Below are 18,248 nucleotides of genomic sequence, written 5' to 3' on the forward strand. Positions count from 1 at the left end.
GCCGACCAACAGGCTGGTTTATCGAATGCCCGCCAAGAGGCTGATCCATCGTATGCCCATCAAGAGCCCCGTCGATCACGTCTCGACCAATTAATTTCAATTGAAGACATTCGGCCATTTGCCACAACTCAACTGTGCAAACCATCGAATCGAGGGCGGAAGAGACGTACAGCTGCACTTCTTATGAATTCGGTGATGCTGGAGTCATTACGAGCTGAGCAAGCCCCTGCAGCTCAAAAAAAAATCAGCCACCGAAGGCAAGAAAAATTTAGCAGCTGAAAAAACAAAAATTTATAGAAAAAGAGAAGCAAAAGGAATAAAAATAAGGCTTTGTTTTACACAAAACCTTAAAAACACGCCAAAGCGCAAACGTGGTCTTCCTAGAGCTGTATGTCTGTCAGTCTATCACACTCAATTTACTCGGAAACGGCTGAACCGATTGTGACGAAATTTGGTGAGAACATGTGGTCTGTGTGCCCCTTTACACGCAGCGAGTGGCGCCATTCATACAAAAGGGGGGTGTAAATTTTTTTAGGAATATGGTCATGTGGGGCATCAAATGAAAGTGTTCGAATAGTACTTTGCGAAACTGATCTTATTTCTAATATTGGGTAAGATATAGGGGAGATAGGGCTCAACATGTCTTCCCCAAAAAGTGAAACGGGTCTCGTTCGCAGAACTTATCCAACCGAAAAATCCGAAAAAAAAATCTAAGAACGGCGGGGTACATGGGGACGTTTTAGTTTTCCTTTTTTGACTTTACAATTACTCGAGGGGACATACGCGGGTAGTAACCAATATAATAGACATGTGTCCACCTGGTTACCAGCGGTTTTTAATTTTCGTACTTGCTTTTGTGCATGGGGTAGATTTTCAAAATCACACAAAAAGTACCTTCGTCTATATATTTAGCTAGACATAAAGTCAGTATTGCCAAAATGTTGCCAGATATGCTAACTCTCCAACGCGGGGAAATCAGTGCAAAACCACCATCGCACGAGCTCTCTAAAAAAAAACCCACCTATTTGACCCCACTCTACTCTATCCATAAAATGAATGTCCCAATAAGCCTCAATTTATGAGATAATTATATTAGCTTCACTCACATATGGGCTAAGCAGACTTAAGTGTGTTGACGAAGCCCCATGTTATGTGCACGCGACCATGCACGTTTCATAAGTAAACAATGTGGGGGAGTTTTCAAGCACTTCTCAGAAAGCTGAAGTATCTAAGGAGTCACAATTGATCTTATACAACGACTGGCATCTAATTACACACAACATTGTGACGAATTACCATATTCTGAATTATAAACAATTATCCAGAATATTTATACAAATTTATTCCACTTTTCCAGCCTTCCCAATAATTATTTATATTTTTATCCCACACCAATCGACCCAATAAAAGTGTGCACGTTTTAACATCTATAAACAGTCAACAATTTGCTACCTCAGTACGACAACAAGAAATTATAAATTAATCAATTATTATCTGATATATTTATGTATTGAAGTACATCGGCCCCGCCATGAAGGTATGTTTTGTGTTTTCAGTAAGCCGCCAGTCCATAGGTTGCAATCCCGGTTGTGATTTCAAGTCACGTTCGAAGATAGGCGCTACCTAAATAACTACCGGGGCTTATACGCAGATACAAGTCATCCACAGAGGAAGTTGCAAATGCAAACAAAAATTCATAAATTTCTCTCTGATAGTCGTTAAGTTCGAATTTACGCACGATTCGTAAGTGGTATTTCCGAGGAGCAAAGAAACAATCAGATTGTCTCTCCACATTGCAATGGGCGAAGGTTGAAAGTTTTATAGAAACAAAGAACTCTGTCTGGGATGCAGACCCAACAAAGGAAGCAGGAAGCCATCAGTTTCACATTCATGAGAATCATCAAGGATCTTATTGTCTTTTTTAGAATATTCTTAAGAATGTAAACTGTAAACACAGAAAAACCCCATGGTAGCCTTTGTCCATTGCACAATTACTACCACTTTAGTCTTAAGTTTATTAACCTACTCAGATGATAACAAAGTGATTGCGAAAGATGGATCGGGTTGACTATTGCAACCACAAGGGCAGAGGTACTTTACTGTAAGCGACTATGACATTTCAGGTCCGTCTACATCTAAATATAGTTTCACCAATGAACTCTAAGACGCGAGCTGGTACACCACCGTACTTACCAGTCCAGAAAAATGGGCAGCGTCTGTGGCACTTCGGCCTCAAAAATATAACCGAAATCGCCTTAAAACCATATCGCTTGGCGTAAAAAGGATTCAATTTCAATCCTTCAAAAACCAAAGAAGAACAGTACACCCATAGCGCCAATGAAGATAACAGAAGTACTTCCCGCCACTCGACGAGCCACGACCAACAGCGACTTCGTCAACCCTTCCATCGCCAGAGTAGCCAGCAAGTATTCAAAGAAGACACCCGAAGCGAAGAAGATATGCCTTTTGGTTATCGAAGAGGGGAAACAAGAAGGCACATTCAGTTTCGTCCATCGACAGAAAAAGAACAAAAAGCAACAGGCCAATTCTAAAAGCGTAAATGCTTCCCAAGTGCCAAGTATCAAAACCTCCTCTCCTTCAAATGTCTCAAAGCCCAAAAAGGAAAAAAATCCTCAAATCACGGCATACTACCTACTAAAATCACTGAAGGACAAGGGCTTGCGAGCGAACTTAAAACACACGAGGAGTTATGGAACCCTCTTTTTTTATTCCACAGGAGACTACGCCAACATTTTTTCGCTCATCAAAGAACAAAGGCTTAACGGTACTACACGGGCCACTCCATTCCTTAGAAAAAAAAGTCCATTATTATCCATAACATCTACGGGAAAACTGCTCTGTCAATTATGGCTTAAGAATTCACTCAAAGTCTTCCCTGCTTGTCGTAAAAAGCGCTGTCAAAAATTATTTTTCGATATCGTGGCCAACTAGATTTGCACTTGTGCGCGTGCGACACGCAAGTTGTTCGCTCCATCACAACACTTCACCCCCAGCTGACACCAAAGAGGGGTCTCAGCGATGCACAGCTCCCTCACCTTGGCTGCCACAAGTCAAAACCGACGCGTCGCGCGTCTCTCGTCCTGGTCACATCTTCTTGATGGACGAACGGCTTTAGGCGGGTCAAGGAGGCCCGTTTGGTCGTACCCCCCACGATGAGGCTATAATAACGTCGACCTTACTAGAGGACTTCGAAGAGGCCCTCATAAGGTGGCTGCAGCGGCCTCCGAGGAGCGTCCGCTCTAATTAGGACATGCGTACAGAATTCGAGATTTCTGGGCATGTCAGCCACGGTTTTCGCGCTGTCCGGAGGCCTAGTAGACCAGGTGTCAGGACCTGTGACCAAGAAGGGTTATCTTGGGTCATTATAGCGACCTTCAGCGTCCTGCGCCACCTTTACCATATCCCATTGAACTGCGGGTGGCACGCGGTTGTCCTGTGGCGTTTAAAGCCGAGGATTTTGACCAATTCTGAGAAAAGAGAGGACTCAAACTGCATTCCCTGATCGGTGGCTATAATTGCTTGCAAACCAAAGCGTCGAATTCATTCTCGACAACGGGACCTCTCCCCAAGATTGTGCAGAAATGTCTTTCAAAGGTATCGCCTCAGGCCACCGCGTGAATCGATGATTGTCAGGCAATACCTGAAAACGTGCGAGTCTTGCAAAGGGCCAATAATGTCGAGACCATTAATGTGGATTGTGTGGAAGCGCTTGGTGGACCAAGGGAAAACTTCTACCTCCTTCCTCATATGCTTTGTAGTTTCGCACTTCTGGGATGCGACGCACTGTGCTTATAGACCAACATAGAAAAAACCTATACAGAAATATGTGCTGACAACGACGTCATTTGTCGAAACTCCCGCGAACTTTTTGCAATTGAAACATTACTACAATTAGCAAGGGATGAGAAACAGTGGTTCCCCGCTGCGATAGAAAGATTGCGAAGAGATTTTTACATGGATAATCTCCAGAACGGAGCGGAAGCGAAGAAGGAAGCGCGTGGTTCGTCAGATGATGAAGTTATTAAAAGCTAGCGGTTTTACCCTATGTAAATGAGCGACAAACGATCCCGGGCCGCTGAGCGAAATTCCAATGGAGTGCAAAGACCCTGGACAAGGAGTGATAGTACAAGACGCACTGGTCGCCGAACCCAGTTGCTAACATAGCTAAATTTGGTAAAGACATCGAAGATGTGATCAAAAACAATCCACTTCAGAAAAGTCTACAGAAGCTGTATCCGTTCGCTGATCACCAAGGTGCCCTGAGAGTTAGAGGAAGGCTACGAAATGCCAACAATCAGATGAGCATAAACATCCGATCCTCTCGCCAAGAGAACACCACGTTTCTTGCGTGATAATACGAGAAGCGCACAAAAACACGTTATGAGGTACCCCGTGTCGAAGACCATCGCGAATTGTCCAGGGATTTGTCAACCGAAACATTTCTGGTCACATTCAAACGATTTACAGCAAGAAGAGGTTTATGCTCGGAAACATATAGTGACCACATCAGCAACTTTGTAGGAGCCAAGAATCAAATGCATGAGGAGATGCAGAAGGTGATAAATTCAACATCCATTCTGGCGAAAGACGGTGTCACCTGGCAGTTTATTCCATTGGCAACTCTATATTTTGGCGAGTTGTGGGAAGCTGCAGTAAAATCAGCAAAGCGGCCTCGATGGGGCGAAAATAGTCCGTTTGAAGAACTTACGACAGCGCTATGCCAGATTGAGGCTTGCTTGAATTCAAGGCTCCTAGTTCCATTGTCTAGTAATCGGGACACTTTTTGGTGCAGCAACCATTAAGGGCATTACCAGAAGTCGATAGATGGCAGCTGGACCTCTATGAGCGGTGACAACAGCTGAGGGCACTTCACCAAACGTTCTGGAATAGACGGTCTCAGGAATATCTGCACCACCTTCAACTCAGGCCAAGCAAGGAGACACCTAATTTGAAGCCGGGGCAACTAGTGGTCATCCTAGATTGAGATAACCCACCTGCAAGATGGCAGTTACCGTGCAGTATCACGGCGCACAAAAAAAACAAGTCGGAATCGTGAATCGATATCTAAAGTAGCTACGGAGATGATAAACAACCACAGAAGCCACGAATCGCGCCATGTACGTGGACAGGCGAGTCGTTTGGTAAGATACTTTCTCAGTAAATGTCCACCGAGGACTACAAAATTTGGAGACCTCACGCTGGATGCCACGTAGAAAGACTAGGCCAGTCCAGAATAGTTCGGGGTAGCTGAGCATTACTTTATCCCCCCTCTGGAGAGCACTCATCTCCCTTTTACGACACTATGCTATTGTATTCCGGAAAGACTGATGAAAGTAAGTGTAAACCACGTTATATCAATGTCTACAGTAACCGCAAAGTATGACCTCATTACTTGGGATCCGGTATTGAACAAGATACTGACTGCGAGGTTCCGGTCCAGAATGAGGTATATGACAAAAGTGCAGTATTGCGCACCAACGGAGACTTCCGATCTAGATAAGGAGAAATTAAATGCAGTCCAGAAGAAGCTTCCTAGAGGTAACATTGTGATCGTGACTGATGATCTGATTGCCAAGGTGGACTCTGACGACCCTTTGCTCGGACGTGTGATCTGGAGTCGTGGTCTGGGCGATCGTAACAATAATGGTGGGAGCTTCCACCACCTCGTCATCGGTGGCACATCGTGCGAGCACAAAGTTTGCCAATGTAGTCAGTTGGGTTTCAACTGACCCGCGACGTAGCAGCACCATTTTGCAATCAGCGAACGACATCCTCCCATCTCGTATTGCGTCTGTCGACTCTCGCAGGATTTAAGATCTGAGCGCTACTCCGATATCTTGCACAATCCCGCGAAGTTCAACCTAGTGTGCGCCATGACAAAAGAGAATTTTTTATTGAGCTGGTCAGGGAAGCAGATGTTATAGGCCTTGGCCAAATGTCTCTGGTTTTAGAAAGAGAGTCAAGTAGCATCAAACTGAAGATACACAACAAAACCAAGGTTCTCAATATGACTGATCATCGCACTTTTCCTATTTGCGTTAATGTGGAGAACATCTAGATTTGCGATCAATTTGGCTTTTTTGGTAACGTTATTTCTAGTAGTTTTCTAGCAGAATATTCGCATCCCGGTCTGGGATGTTCCGTAAAGTATAAGATGGCCAGAGACCTGCCACCAAAATCAGTAAAGTCACAGAGTTAGAAGGAAACGCGTCGTTTATATATAAGCGTTATGCAACCATTGATACGAATTCATTGGAGTGTTGAAAATTAGGTGAGAGGATTCCAAATAAGAAAGTCTCGGGGTTTTGAGTGAAGAAGACTTTGGAAGTTACAGGTTCTTATGTAAACCAGTCTGAGTACGGAAATATCGGTATCCAAGTGGACATATACGTAAAGCAGGCTGTAAACTAGGGTTTCATGTTTGGTTAGGCTGTGAACGAAAATGTTATTGGCATTTTTGTCGTTGGTGAACACTTTTGATGAATGCGCACAGAAAATTATCGACTCAAGGTCTTCCACGTCCAGAGTCGAACGAATGTTGGGGCTTGCCAATATATGGATGGCATTCAATTCAGCTGACGGCCGGGTGCATTGCGGGCTTCTCCGGTGTAACCGACAGACCGACCGCTTGGAGAGGACCAGACTGGACGATTTCGATTTGTGAAAATAAACCCAAATTTACCTAATTGTGGGTCCAATACGTTTTTATAATTTCTTCCGATGTGTTAGGTAAACAAGCCTTCAGCAAGGAAAAGGAGGAGGGGAATGTACAAACAACATGAACCATATAGAGATTGGAATCCAAATAATATAGATCAAGAGGCTAACTACCCCCAAGCCGCCATTAAATTGTCATTCAAGTGGTGCTTAAAAGCTGAATTTTTTTAAGTTTTTATTAAAAATGAGTTTATTGACACAAAATGAAGTCATATTATCTGCAAAGATATCGAGATAATATCACTTGTTACGTCATATAACCTTACAGGCCTTAAGTCTGCGTGGTTTACTATGTGGAATTTATGCAAACGATACACAGATGATAAAACGTGAATTTACTCCGTATTATTTACAAACAATCAACCGCAATCTCGATCATTTATTGGCCTTAATTGTTTGCTAAATGAAAACAATCTTTATCCGTTCCTTTTGTTGAATTTTCTGAGGTTGTTGGAATTATATCGCTTGGTTTCATATGGAGTTTCCATTTTCATATCATATTTAACATATATAAATACAACTGACTTTTAATGTGATGCATTTTGGTGCACAATAAACTGATATGGTCTCCAGACGCCGGAATCGAAACTGAAATAACATAAGGTTCATTGTGCAATTTTAGTGGTGACCACTAATTTTCACCCCAGGACCCGAATTTTACGACCCTGGTGAACAGTGAAGCATACTCTTAAAAGGGCAATCACGGTTTTGATCAAAAGTATATTCTATTTTATGCGGGGTTGATTGGAACTAAAGGGTGTATCTATGACTCAATTATATTAAAATATCATGTTCATATGTACGAGCACACAAAAAACAGCCATGCATGTCTCAAGCACAGAAATAGTAAGAAATACAAACATTTTACTTTCCTCTATTCAGATACGTTGGAAAATAAATATTGTCGGGTTAACCACATGCACCACCTGAAAATTCCTGATTACCTTTTCTATTCACCGTAAACAATGAAGTGAAAGAAAGGTTAAAGGCTAGTCACGTGAGAGACGGCACGTAACTGGGCATTAAGACCAGATACAGATGTATTACATCTTGCAGTTGGTAATAGGTACCAATAAATTCAGTTTGAAATTAATGTTGTGAGAAAATCACATTCCAATTCAAAACGTTTACGATGTCGATGTAATAGTGAGCCTGTCTTTCACAGATTTTTTTCGCAAACGTAACGATGGTATCATTTTACATGACCATACACTTCTCTCGCCATTTCTCCACGATAGGTGAAACCCCATATCGATCGTAAATGTCCTCAATTGGAACGTGATCGTAGCATGTTACGACACTGATCCAACGCAACATTTTCGTCTCCACTACTGAGAGGCGTCGATCATTGCCTTTGGTAGTCGGCTAGCAGTCATAACTAGAACTGGGCGAACGAGACTACGGTAGTTTTTGAATTTCAGATGCTCATTAATGCATCGATCACAAGGAACAGTCTGTTCTTGGCGAATCGTTATCACTGACGATGACAGTGCCTGTCTTAATTGGAGCGGTCGTCGAAAACTGTTTAGTAGCACATTCGCATTGCGATCTAGCAACCACAATCAGTCCTGCCGTTCCAAGCCAACAAAAAAAAAACTCTGTCCTGTTTCCAACAAATAAACAACCTTAGTGTGATATTGGTTCCGAATGCTGGAATCCTGTTCTATATATAATTTTCTGTAGCAATATAGTAGCAAATCCCTAGGAACATTCTTGCATTTTCTTAAATTTTGATCATTTAATATAAATTTCTTTTTTGTCTGACAGCTTTTTAAGCTCATTAAAGGCACGTGGAAAAAGTATCAAATCACTTACCTGTGTGATTCTGATGAAACGATTACAACACGTGAATTATGGTCCAGAAGTGATTCCAGCTCAAGCGTTAAATAGAAATGTGAAAGGTGACAAACTTGGAACGTAATTTCCAAGCCATCAACCGTCAATGTATGGGGTAATCCCATAACAGCAGCGTTCAATATTAAATAGTCAATATGCCTGGAAATTGTAAAAAGAAAAAAAAAAGGAAATAAATCATTAAGATTTCTATAATAGTTTTCTATTTACTCGTTAACGAATAAACTGATTTTTTAAAAGCAGTATACGTAGTTTGTATAATAGTTCAGCAATCATAAACACATCAATCAAGAGCAGAACAGTACGTCGTCCCTTAAAATTAAAATTAATATAAAATAACACATGTAACCCCTTCTCGATTCATTATAGTTTGCAATTTTTAGGGAGTGCCAATCATTGCAAAAAAGTCGGGTATTTAATTGCGTCCTTTTTTATATATGTCACTACTAAGATCGAGGTCGCAATCGTGTGACATTAACTCACAAATTTATACTTTTACCACTAACGATTCGCTACACCCCGAATGAAATAGGAAGTCGCTACCATCAAACAATTGAAGCATCAAAACTACGCAGCGTTTGTGGCAACAGCATTAGCTGATCTGAAAAAAATGCAAAGGTTTACCCTTCTTTGACAGAGCAATGACCAAAAAGTGTTGGTCTCTGGGCCCCATTCCCCCCGAGTTCGAATTCCGACTCGTCATGGATATTTGTGTTAGACTTTGTGTTGTCCCGCTGCTGTAGGGTTATCACTTGCACCGCATTAAGTGTGATGCTCACGAAACTGAAACCCAGCCTCATTGAAGCCCGAGACTGCGTGGATACGCTACACTCTACAAAGGAGTGAACAGAAAATATATGTATTTATTGATCCAGGAAAGCTCTAAAATAATTTTTAAGCTTTATTGGCAAGTGTAATTGTTCGCGCTCAAGAATCAATTAATACGGTTGCAATTGATACCCAAGAGAAAGATAGTTTGTTTGCTACACATTTGCACTGTCATTCTCCAGTTCTTAACAATAAGGCAAAAGTGCTTCTTTGCTAGACTGGTGTGTTTGAAGATATACCCATCACTGGGACTAGGATTTCAACTTTCATCTCTCACCTTCTGAAGTCTGACCTGCAAACCGCCCGGCAGTTATTTTATTTAAGATCCTTGTTAATAGCTAGGAAAATTACAAGTTCATCTCAGCACCATCCAACCCAGGGACAAAGTTACTACTGAGGTATTTGGGCTCAATAATTGGAGAAGGCAGGGAATAAGGCAATGGGCCACACTTTTTCGACTTATCGAAACAATGTTTGTCTTCCTAGACATTTCTTTTAATTCAGCTCTGGTGCACAATAACGACCTAGCCTTTTGACTTATTCATTATCAGCTCATTGATCAGGTACTGTCATCATTACAGTACAACCGAATTTGAGAGCCGAAAGTTTCTCAGATGAAACCAAAGATTTTGTATCAATGTTTATTAACTCAATCATCTACTAATACACCCTAAGAAGAACAGAAAGTGTTATGTGAAATTACTATAAATTGCGCAGAATAATCCCTCGACCTTAATGGAAAAATCGCAGCACTGAGCACTGAAGACCCATATAAAACTGCTAGAATGACTGACCCGAGCTTTCTTGCCACTATACTACATTTTATCGGTACTTTCGTACCCACTCAAATATCCCGCCCCGTGGCCATGTTACTCGTCACTTCAGGAAAACTATTCATGTGAAGAAAAAACCTGAAGTTCCACGACTAGCAGCAATCTCTTCCCAAAAATTTAACATGGTAAGGCATTCTGTTAGACACTTCCTCGCCGTTCTGCCTGTAAGCATCCAGCTGCTATTGGATTAAAAACTACAAAGTAGCATATACGCAATAATAAAATTTGTAAAGTCAGAAAGTGTATGTGAGGCTCTCCCTGATATACTTCAAGAAGTACTTATTTTTTTTCAGGGACCAAATGCACTCTCATCGTCCAGGATGTCTTAATATGCAGAACATGCGCTACTGACGGACAACCTCATGCTTTCCAGAGATAAGCAAGAGTACTTAGCGCATGGATGGCTTCGGGACGAAAATCAATTAGTCTGAACCAAGTAGATACGTGTCTAAAGGCTAAAAGTACCTGATCACTGAAAACACGGAGGCAATTGCAAAAGCCCTTCGGAAGAACGGCATTGATTTTTGCGTCCAATAAGAAACTCCATGGTGAGGCGCCAAAAGCCGCATCATAAACGCGAATGCGGAAAAACTCATTATAGACTTCTCCATTTTGGTAACCCACGCACGGTATCGACATTGCTATCTCTGAAGATTTCCACGATGCCTTTAAAAAAAAGTCCAGCTGATAAAACTCACTACTATATCAGCTTCTTCTCCTTCCTCAGCCTTCGTTCCGCTCAGAAGCGGAGTCAGCTCGTCTTGATCGGTTGCGCTATTTTGTTTGGCTAAAGGCCTGATCTGGACGGAGCGTGACTTTCAACTCACCACCATCAAGCTATCGTTGTTTCGGCTGGCATTTTGCATCGACTTTGATGTTCAGACCAATCTTGGCATGTGAGTTCTCATTGGCGGAAATTTCATGTCCATACAATCAAAGATGCCTCTCTCGTAATTTTTCCATGATTGGTGCAACCCGATCGCGCATATCCTCCTTTCGAATGTGATCATGGCATGTTACGCCACTGGTCCAACGCAACATCTTTATCTCCACTACCGCAAGGCGCCGTCCATTCTCTTTTCTAGTGAGTCAACTCCAACTTGCAGGTCATGCTTCTCCTTAGGAACGGCGTGAGTTTAATACTTGTCTAAACAAATTCTATTCGAATATTATGAAATAATTTTATCCGCAACCAGCGTTAGTACAAGCTCTGAATAAGATAGCCACTAAGTTAATCAAATCACTTGATTGCAAAGTCAGCACCCTCTAAGATTAATCTGCACCCCCGGAGGTGGATAGAATTTGGTTCAAAACCGGAAGTAGCTCAATTCCCTTGAAGGTAGCTTTTTCGTGTAAGAGGAGAAAGAAAACCACGCCAAGAAGAACGTCTGTAGGCTAAAATATCACGTAGGGAAGCTAGACATATTTACGCAAACTGACTGCAGATTTTATGAGAAGAGTGACGAAACCTCCACACATATTCTGAGACAGTGTCCGGTGCTTGTGCAAAGTAGATTGAGGCACCTTGGACAATACTTAATACCAGATGCGAGGTTGAAACAATTGGAAGAAGGGAATGAATGAATGAATACAACTATTATTATGATATAATTCTCTCGTTAATTTGAGGATTCCCTACTTCCCTCCTCCGCGAAACTCTTACAAAAAGACATCCTCCAAAATCATAGCGTGATGATTTCAAGGCAGGGAGAGAGACCTCAGAGGCCGCGCCCCCAAACCATCTGAGGCAGGGGAAACCTCGGTCGAGGATATGATACGTCATGGATCCTCCTTTTCGACCGCGCCAATCTGACCTGGAGCTTTACGGCTCCACCCGCGCGGTCCAGCCGTTTTTTTTCTCAGGTTTAATTCGCGCGTGTTTATTGCGTTAAGTGCACGATCCGCACCGGGAAGGACAAGTGAGTTTTTGTGAAAATGATACGTGAGGGATTAAGTGCTCAACACGTGAGGGAACCAAATGTTCGATTCAGTGGAAGATTGCCAATTCCGGGTCACAACTTCGTCTTGTTGTATCGAATAGAGAAACAAAAATTTCTCAACATTCATCAAAGGGCGGACCCTTCAGGCGCTGCCTCACCTCTGCCCTGGGAGCCGCGTAATCGAAGCGGTTTTATACGACCTCCCCCCCACGTGCACTTGCCTTCATCTCTCAAGTTTTAGGTTTCACGCCGTTCCCCTAAAAGCAAGTGTTCCTAAACCTGAATTTTCCTTGTAGAGTAGAGTTTCCTGTCCTCGGTAGTATACCACACCAGCTAGTCGTTTAATGTGGTTATCTTTGAGACTTAGCCTCTGGTGGGTGACTGCCTGCCAGAAGCCTCTGGATCTACAGGCCTTTGCGGTTATATGCTGAAAAGTATTGCCGTCCGAACGTCTGAAGAGTGTCTTTTCCTACCTCTATGTGAAACGACTATCTCTTCGTTTCAGAATTTGAAAAATTGAATGTTCTTTCTTCTTTGTCGGGAGGAAGTGACGGGTGAGATGAATTGTTGATGGAATTCGGAGGTATGCTGTTCCGTCCTCAATGATTCATGACTTTGTTTCCTGATTTCAAACGAAGAAGATTGACTTCTCGCGATCCCTTTTGTTTGATTTGGTTGCCTAATACTCTGCGACGGAGAGCAACTCGATTGGTATTTCTCCGTATATATAGCACTGTTGGACGAGGTTGTTCTTTGCACAGGTTACAATAATTTATGCAGTTGGGAGAGCGTTGTGCATGATTTTTGCGAGAGGTTAACGAATACAGAGTCGAAAAATTTAGGGATGAAGGAGTCCTCAATTTTTTTTTGTTCTTTTGATTATTTGATTCTTTATTTTTTGTAACTCATTTTTTCTTGTTGGTTGAGTTTTGACTGAGTTTTGAGGTTGAAATTGTATTTTCATAAAATGAGTAGATTAGTTTTATTTATTTATTTTTTCTTCTTTCTTTTTGCGTATATTTATATATCTAATTTTGGAGGCGAACGGACGCGACGATGCAGCAAATCTAGACGAACGAGAAGCAGTGAGTTGGGTGAGGACCCATCATCAGTGTGCGCGTGCGAAACAGCGCTGCACTTCATATTAGAAGACCATATGATGTGACGCCGGAATCGCGTAGGTGACATCGAGGCGATGAGAAATAGCGCTCTTCCGCGCCTAAAACCCTGCGAGGACAGATCGACCCCCAGGTCCTGTGTCCTATTTCGTCACCGTTCCCCTTTGACACTCGCAGCCAGTTCGAGAGTTGGCATTCTATCCTTTCGCAAAATGTCTCATATCTTAAACTCTTGGGTCTAACATATGGCGGGTCAGAGGGATCCCTGCCAATAGACAAGTTCTTTTTTAGAATTGAACCCTTGACTCATTCGACTACAGAGAAGCTTTTCTTTATTATTGGAGTACGCATACATACTGTTTACGCGAGAAGCGGCGGACTGGTACTGAGAGTATCGCCAAGCCAACAAAGACGCTCTGGGGCCGGATCTGTAGGACGCTGTCCGGGATCAATTTCAAGATCGTCTGCCAGATATTGATCTCTGGGAGCGGATTCTAAGCCGAACCCAAAACGACCGAGAATCCTTCAGGGAGTTCTATAAAGACGGATTTCGACGAGGACGGTTGGTGTCCAGTCTCCAGCAACCGTCCAAGGAGGCTGAACTGGTTGAGACCCTACGACGCAGCTTGCGACTCGAAATCATCTAGGCAATTATCCCCATTCACATTACTATCTATCGTGAGTTACCTAAGTGGGTCGAAAAATTTGAGAACCAACCGCTTAGCCGTGCGTCAGACGGTTAAAGTTGCAAGTTTAAAGCTTGTCGAAACTGGACGCAGCGGGAACTTCTGGTGAAAGTTTCCAACAGGATCTCCCTAACATTCGGGAAGCACAGGTCGCACCCGTTCAGTCTCGTAGTTGCTGGAACTGCGGTGACCTAGGACAACAATGGCAAGATTGTGCGGGAGAATTACGTCGTTTCTGTTACGGCTGTGGAACACCAAACATTATAAAGCCACAGTACCACATTCCTTGCCTTAGAGAAGCGGGCCGCAAAGCTCAATTGACTCCCGGTTCGGCTCTCGTTTTGAAGCGTTTTAGGAACTTGTATTTAACAACGTTCAATACACAATTTCAAAAAAGGACTCCTATTATAATTCAGGGATATTAGAAATTATACTGATTTCCGTCCGTAACTATTTTCTTTCTGCACAAAACTCGTTCTTTTCAGAATGACTGCCAACTATCTTCTTAACTCTTTTTTCTTATTATTATTTTTTATCTGACGTTTTTCGCCACCTACTCTGTTCTTCACTCTTGTAGCGAGGTCTGAACTGAGTGGAGCGCCGGTGACGTCATCTGTCCGCTGGTATTCGCGACATTCGAAATAAATTTCGAATGCCGCGAATCCTGCCGCGCCACAGCGTTCCGACAACCTAGAATTAACCTACCCGGAACCGATGCTTTCAGTTGTGAGGTCGTTACACGTGAGGCTGCAACAATACCAAGCGGCCACAGAACGGATCTTCGGAGTAGCAGAGGTGGCGACGCAAAAATCTAAGCACTCTACTCTTCGCTTAAGTCAGTATTGGCGGCGAATAATGCGCAACAATGGTATCTGCTACTCTGCCGTCCTCACAAGTCGGCCCAATAATGATGTCATCGTCTTAGCTGAGCCTGTCTCGAGACTGATTGATACCGGAGCCATTGTAAGTTGTTTGGCTTCAGATTTCGCCCGACTAACTCAGTCGATAAAGAATGAGGCTCTTAATCTCAGGGTCGTGGGTTCGTGCTCCACGTTGAGCGCCATTTGTAATGACATAAAGAGATTTGTGATGGTCCATCGACCACACCCACGTTGGGCGGGGTTCAATAGGGCCTTAAACAGCCGGTTTCCTAGTGACGACCGCGATTTGTCATTGAAAGAAATGGATTGGTGTCGTTCAGAATTAATTTCAAGCAGAGCATTCTTCCTGTTCCTTCTGTTCAATTTTGGAGTAACCGATGATAAAGAGAATTATTTCCATTTTATTCGGTCCGTACTCGAAATGGTCAAAATAATTGTAACCAGCAAAACCTTTCCCCGGACTTCTGGTGTACAAACCTGACTGCTTCAATACTTTAGTCCTTTTTACCCATTACTTACCTGACTTTAGTCTTCAATTCATCAGTGAATCGCTTAGTGGCCTCCAAAGAAGCCAAGTCAAGCTTCATAAAACTGCACTTCCTCCCAGCCAACTGCTTCTCTTTAGTAATCATTTTGATTCCTTCCAAGGCTGATTGCTCATTTCTGCAACGCAATTAAAACAAACAATCTCAGTCGCAATCTACCTTCCATATACCTCCAACCAAGACTTACCTGCAAGCCAATATCACCTCGCATCCATGAAACGCCAAGGATTTCGCTGTCTCCAACCCGATCCCGGCATTCGCCCCGGTGATAACAGCCAACTTCCCAGACAAATCCTTTCCATGCAACACCTGCAATGCCGTTGAACTTGCATCGAATCGTTGTCGAACATCTCGGACGTTCTGTGTCTGCTCCTCCACTGCGAAGGCCAGACGTGGATCGGTGTAGGTGCTTTGGTTCGTCGTTTTGTTGTAGAAAAGGATCTGGTCGGAGCCTTCTTCTGTGCGTCTTTCCCAACCAATTGGTAACTCACCGGATACACGTTTCATTTTGCCTGTTCGTGGGTGTGTCCACTGTGTTGATTTTAATTTATGGCTGCAATTGTGGGAATGATTAGATTATCAAAACGATAATATTCAGCATGTTTACCGGATTATTTAGCAAATTTCACTTCGTTTTTAACTTACTTTACATAGAAGACATGTCCGTCTGTTGCAGCCTTCTCTTCCCAGCCCGGGGGCAGTTCGTCCTCACTATCGGAATCAGGGATGAAGCCAGGCATTTTGAAGAACTAAATAGTTTGCTGTTGCGATGGGCTTTTATCGTAGTATCTTCACTTGGACCAATTACAATCTCACCTCCGCGGCAAAGTCCAGGATCAGTGCTTGACCCACAACAAAACAAATCGATTAGAGTTAATGCTGCTTCTTAATCAAATAAACAATGATCAGATGATTAAACCAAATGTTGCTATGTCAAACGAGCGCTGACATGCACCCGCTTTTCACTTTATACCATGTAACCGGCTAGGCCGGATGTTTCCGTAGGTTGGCGTTACATACTTAATTAATCACGCTTGAGGCTTTAAGTTATTATTCTTTTTGTGCCGCACATGTATTCCCTTTCTTTGCTCAATAAATAAATCTGAAATCTGATGGAACCAAATATTTTTGACAATGCGACGGTCCCTGGATAAGTTTCAATTGACTCGGATAAACATCAGCTGATAGTTGCCTACAGGAATGTCAAACATTTTAGAACTTAGGCCGGGAAGTGGTTCCGACCGTTCAATTTCTGATGATTATGCGAAAGTGACCGAAATTCCAAGGATACCTGCCGAGGAGCTATCTTACAATGACTTCTTCTGGAATTGCATGCAGCCGAATAGGCCGGTGATACTAACCTCGGTGGCGGACAATTGGAAGTGCTCCAGTGATTGGATTACGAATGGAAGAGTTGACTTGGATTGTTTGGAGGCGGAGATCGGTAAGGATTAATATTCAAATGTAAACTTACCACTTGCACAGCTTAAGTGTGATGATCATGAAACTGGACCACTTCTCATTGGAAATAAGGAAGATAAGTTCATTTAGCGATAGCAATAGAAGGACTGCGTGGATGCACGATTCTCCACAAAAAGTTAAAAGGATTTGTACCCCCGTCTGGGCTCGGCATACGCTACAACTCGCATTGCCAAAGCTGCGGAGAAGGAAAGGAAACCCTCATTCACTTTCTCTGCGATTGCCCAGCTCTGGCTAGAGTCAGGCTGCGGACACTGGGTAAACCATTCTTTGGGGACCTCAGTGAGATTTCTAGCTGCAGGGTCGGAGAGCTGCTTTCCTTCGTGAATGCTACGGGCTGGCTCTGAAGATCCGAGCCGGCTGGACTCTGCTTCCCTGCTCCCATAACAACAGTCACGGTCTTAGGAGTTTGTGGCATTAAAACGGCGCACCAAAGCGCTAATTGGGCTCCTCGGAGCGGCCACTGATACCTACCTACCTACCTACCCCCGTCTGAGAACCTTAGTAATCGATAGCGAGAGCACTAAGGAGATCGCAGGAAAATCGAGTACTTAGTTGAAGTTCATAGGATTTTCTCAATTGCGCTGGATTTCAGGACCTTTCTTCCTATGTTTTTATTACGGCAATCCCATCTTTCCTTTCACTAAACAGTTCATGATATACCCATTTTGTTTTGTGGGCGTTGAACTGATGTCTTGAAGCAGACGCTTTCACTATCAGAATCTTATCGTGTCCTTTTTATATGACAAAAATGAAAATCCCCAAGTGAACAGGCAACATATTCATTTTCAACCAATTTCTATATTGAAAGACGGTTGTTCATGACCCTAATCGTGCAATTCTGCTTCGCGTTTCGAATTCGCACGAGAAAAGTTTCTTCCTTATGATGTTTACTTTTCAATCATTCCATTATCGTCCAAAATCTCGTGCGTTCGTTGAAAAATTGCTCTGCCCGTAGGTAAACTGAGTGCTCAACCAAAAAACAAGATCCGTTTCACTCCCCGCCTGCCTTTTTGAATAAGGATATCGCATGCATTACTACATACACCGCCGAAATTGGCTCGTTGTATTGCCCAATATTTCTTACGTCCATCTGGATGACCAAAATGGCAGCAATAGCACAACAATAATAGCCATTAGAGAAAATTGGGGAATGATATCTAGAGGATCCATGAACTGGACAAAGTCTTTAGAATTAATCTTAAGAAGTAGAAATACAGGACTTTCAAATGAATGGAAGCAAAAGAGTGCTACGCAGTAGGAAAAATAGTGGATAAAGACATTTAGATATATTTCCCTGGCAGGTGGGGCCGAAGGATGAAATGGCGTCAATTTTTCGTGTGCAT

At 42.9% G+C, this 18,248-nt stretch overlaps 2 protein-coding genes across 2 annotated transcripts in view; one reads left to right on the forward strand and one right to left on the reverse strand.

The window, feature by feature from the left end:
• Positions 1 to 16,292, reverse strand: part of LOC119651287 (WW domain-containing oxidoreductase) — a 41,516-nt gene extending 25,224 nt beyond the window's left edge. The window contains exons 1-4 of the mRNA XM_038054802.1: positions 16,069 to 16,292; positions 15,611 to 15,976; positions 15,398 to 15,541; positions 8,554 to 8,733 (exon numbers count right to left, since the gene is read on the reverse strand). Coding sequence (XP_037910730.1) covers positions 8,554 to 8,733; positions 15,398 to 15,541; positions 15,611 to 15,976; positions 16,069 to 16,163 — 785 coding nt within the window. The 5' untranslated portion in view covers positions 16,164 to 16,292. The remainder of the gene's footprint in view (positions 1 to 8,553; positions 8,734 to 15,397; positions 15,542 to 15,610; positions 15,977 to 16,068) is intronic.
• Positions 16,293 to 16,484: 192 nt separating this feature from the next.
• Positions 16,485 to 18,248, forward strand: part of LOC119652201 (2-oxoglutarate and iron-dependent oxygenase JMJD4 homolog) — a 5,899-nt gene continuing 4,135 nt past the window's right edge. The window contains exon 1 of the mRNA XM_038056142.1: positions 16,485 to 16,867. Coding sequence (XP_037912070.1) covers positions 16,624 to 16,867 — 244 coding nt within the window. The 5' untranslated portion in view covers positions 16,485 to 16,623. The remainder of the gene's footprint in view (positions 16,868 to 18,248) is intronic.

This window comes from Hermetia illucens, chromosome 3, assembly GCF_905115235.1.
Source record: "Hermetia illucens chromosome 3, iHerIll2.2.curated.20191125, whole genome shotgun sequence".
Classification (NCBI taxonomy): Eukaryota; Metazoa; Arthropoda; class Insecta; order Diptera; family Stratiomyidae; genus Hermetia; species Hermetia illucens.